The 3,722-nt window shown below is 38.7% G+C and overlaps 2 protein-coding genes across 2 annotated transcripts in view; one reads left to right on the forward strand and one right to left on the reverse strand.

Annotated features, from left to right (window-relative positions):
• Nucleotides 1–1,223, forward strand: part of LOC104783041 (pentatricopeptide repeat-containing protein At2g44880-like) — a 2,954-nt gene extending 1,731 nt beyond the window's left edge. Inside the window, exons 2-3 of the mRNA XM_010508122.2 lie at nt 10–974; nt 1,096–1,223. Of these exons, the coding sequence (XP_010506424.1) occupies nt 10–756 (747 nt within the window). The 3' untranslated portion in view covers nt 757–974; nt 1,096–1,223. The remainder of the gene's footprint in view (nt 1–9; nt 975–1,095) is intronic.
• Nucleotides 1,572–3,001, reverse strand: LOC104783042 (B3 domain-containing protein REM22). Its single transcript, XM_010508123.2, has 4 exons — nt 2,788–3,001; nt 2,316–2,685; nt 2,132–2,241; nt 1,572–2,016 (listed from the first exon to the last, which is right to left on the reverse strand). The coding sequence occupies exons 1-4, from the start codon at nt 2,935–2,937 to the stop codon at nt 1,765–1,767; spliced, it is 882 nt and encodes a 293-aa protein (XP_010506425.1). The 5' UTR covers nt 2,938–3,001; the 3' UTR covers nt 1,572–1,764.

Raw genomic sequence — 3,722 nt, forward strand, 5'->3', positions numbered from 1 at the left:
GATAAGAAGGTGAAAGTGTGTACTGCAGTTCTTGATATGTACTCGAAATGTGGGGAGATAGAGAAGGCGAAAAGAATGTTTGATGAGATGCCAGAGAAAGAAGTAGCCTCTTGGAATGCTATGATACATGGGTATGCTTTGAATGGGAATGCACGTGCAGCTTTGGATCTATTCTTGGCAATGCTGAAAGAAGTAAAGCCAGATGAGGTCACAGTGCTTGCAGTTCTCTCAGCTTGTAACCATGGCGGATTAGTGGAGGAAGGAAGAAAGTGGTTCCACGTGATGAGAGAAGAATTTGGCCTGAATGCTAAAATTGAGCATTATGGATGTATGGTTGATATACTAGGCAGAGCAGGGAACCTAGACGAAGCAGAGGATTTGATTACAAACATGCCTTTTGAACCAAACGGTATTATTTTAAGCTCTTTCTTGTCTGCATGTGGTCAATACAAGGATGTAGAAAGGGCTGAGAGAATTCTGAAGATGGCAGTCGAATTGGAGCCTCAGAATGATGGGAATTATGTTCTGTTGAGGAACTTGTACGCTGCAGATAAAAGATGGGACGATTGCGGGATGGTGAAAAACATGATGAGGAAGAACGAAGCCAAGAAAGAGGTTGGTTGTAGCTTGATTGAGATAAATTATATCGTTTCTGAGTTTATATCAGGAGATACAGCCCATCCTCATCGGCAAAGCATACATATGGTTCTCGAGAGGCTGCTTATGCACATGAAAGAGGAGGAAGCCAACTGGTGAAAGTAACTCACAGTTTCATGTTAGTTCATCACATGCTACTCAATATGAGATACTTGGGCCATTAAGAGTTAGTAGTAGCATTCTAAGAGAGGTTACCATGTTCAGACCAATGGACTCAGAGAACTTCCATGTTCCTCAACAGTGGAAAATTAAAAAAAGCTCCATATCCAGTTCTTTGTTTGGTATGTCTCTGCAGTGCTATGAAACAGCTCCACTAGGTATGGCTTTTGTCTAATTTGAACCCATATCGATTCTGTGCAATTGTATATAGCACTAAGGTCTCTGATAATCCTTGGACACAAGTTTTCATTTTGGGAGTTTTTTTTTGTTGCGTTGGAGCTCTTGGAACAAAGATATTAGCATCTGAAGTTTTGGCTCATGAATGGGATAGCAAAAGACTGAATCAAAGATATGTAAGGATTAGTTACAAGATATGGGACGCATAAATTGATTAGTATTTATTGACAAAAAAAAAAAAAAAATTGATTAGTATTTTTGTTCTGGATCGAAATGTAGAAACATCATTGAAACGCCTAAATTGTTCCCCTTAGCAACAGAAACCTTCAATCTATGATCTATCTCTCTACAAACTTTAACTTAGCGAAAGAGATCCACCATTTTGTTTTCCCAGAAAAGGACCCAGCGACTGGTTTATACAAAATAGCGACTCGACAAGTGTGATACAGAAACATAAATAAAAGCAAATGATATGACTATTAACGAGTAACATAAACACTTTTAAAAACCTCAGAGCATATTTTAGTTACTTCTCACAAGTATTAGTAACGCAGAGCACATTCAGAAGCCTTACTAGTGTGTAGGGAACAAACGTAGAGAAGCACATAAATTATGTAGGGAACAAAAGTTGCAAGTTGCAATGTGTTTTTGTGAAATGCATAAGGAAACAAATGTGAAACTAACATGTTCAACACAACTGACATTAATAAGCTAAACATATTTCAGTCATCGATAAGATAGAAGAAGTAACACCATCTTGAATGGACGAGATCAGCCTTTGATAATATGGACCTTGATTTCATGAACAAGACCTTGATAACCATCAACCATCTTTAGTTCGCAGAACATTTGATCACCTTTCTTCACATGATTCCTTCGGATGAAACTGCGGAGTCCACTGAGATACACAGATTTGTTCTTCGAAACCAAGATTTTCCTCTTTAATTTCCCAATCTTGTCACGTACAGTAACCAAGTTTGGAAATGTCAAGTTGTAGTCCTTTATAAGTAGCGACGGTATGCGCTGTGCAACATCAGAAGGTCAAGTTGATGGACTCAGAATCAAAATAATGAAATGACAAAAAACCATATAAGTCATTTGAAAAGAACTATCAAATTCTGCTTAATTGATGACATACCGTACTTCTTGACTGAGTCATATCAACGGGAAAAGACGGATTAAGTTCGTCGTCTAGATATTCATCAACCTTATGACTGTCCGTCTTCAAACGTTGCCTACTTGTACCACCTGATTCGGAAACAGAGCAATTACAATTGATTCTCATATAAACCTCAAAAATGTAGAGTCTTAATTTGTGATACCTCTTTCTTTCCTTCTTGGCGACTCATCAAACTCTTTTGTGCTCTCATCATCATCTTCAATTTCTTCTTCACTCTCCACATCAATCACTTCTTTTTCCATGAGAAACCTCGTCCTCTTACACATGGAACTGTGCTCGTACACGCAGAAGTGGAACAAGCGAGAACCATCGAACTCGAAGACCAAGAATACTGGCTCGGTGATGTTCTCGTCCTTGACGATCTTCTTCCATCCGTCCCGGAGAAACACATCGTCACTCTCACCGTTCGTTGTCATTTCCATCCTCCAGATGTTACTCGAAGACACGCTTTTAACTGTCACTTTCTGAGGAAGATGCATCCCTGAGGTATTGTCCGAAACAAAAGGTAGATTCTGTAGATAAAGAAACAATTGAAAACACACACATCTCTTAATTTTTACGACTCGAAGAAATTTCTCAATTTTGCAAAAACAGAGCAAGAATGTAACCAATACCATGTTATCTTCGGTGAAGTTTGGTATGTACACCCTAAAGAACTTCTGAATGAGATCTACGTTGGAACCTTGAGTCTTCATCTTCTCCGTTGAGAGAGAGAGAGAGAGAGAGATAATAATACAACCTACACCGGGGGAATACATATACATGAAAAAGGTAACAAAACAAAGCTTCTGTGAATTCACGTTTCAGGTACTCAGCAGGGAAACAATGTCGGGCGTAATATTAAATCACACACTCATCAATTCTGATGTTACGTGTTTTTAGATTATAATATTAAAAGTAAAATATCTAGGCCCATTAGGCTTAATCTAAAAAGCCCATATGATTTAACATAATAGAGCGGAGGGTATTTATGGTCAATTGCTTCCACTTGCTCCGTCCGTATTAATGTCCGAACTCAGAAGAAATGAACGGAGCCAATGTACCTCTCTTCTATGACTTGTATGAATCATATTGGTAGAGCTAGCTAGCAGCATTTCTCCTATAGAACCTCTACAAGGAAAAGAGAAGAGACCAATTAGTTAGCCTCACTAGGAAGAGACTCTTACTTTGAACCTGAAACTTTCAATAACATGGCAAAATAATGTAGAAACTGTCGAGAGCAAAGCTCAAAACGACACAACTCTGCAAAAAGGCCTGCTAGGTCCAAGGCCCAATACAACCCTGAAGCCCACAATGATTCAACGGCTACTGCAGATCAAGACAAAAAGAAAGGATTTGGAGAGAGTACTAGTACAGCAGTAACGACACAAAATCGGTTTGCCTCACTTGAATCATATGATGACAATGAAGCCACGTAACATCATTGTGCCAGAGCAGCAATCATTGGAAGACTCTAGACTCTAGGTTAAAACTCTTGTAACCAATATAAAAGCAAAGCATAGAGTGTAATGTCGATTTCAAGGATTGAATAACAAAGAAACAATCTTTC

The sequence above is a fragment of the Camelina sativa genome, chromosome 4 (assembly GCF_000633955.1).
Source record: "Camelina sativa cultivar DH55 chromosome 4, Cs, whole genome shotgun sequence".
Taxonomy (NCBI): domain Eukaryota; kingdom Viridiplantae; phylum Streptophyta; class Magnoliopsida; order Brassicales; family Brassicaceae; genus Camelina; species Camelina sativa.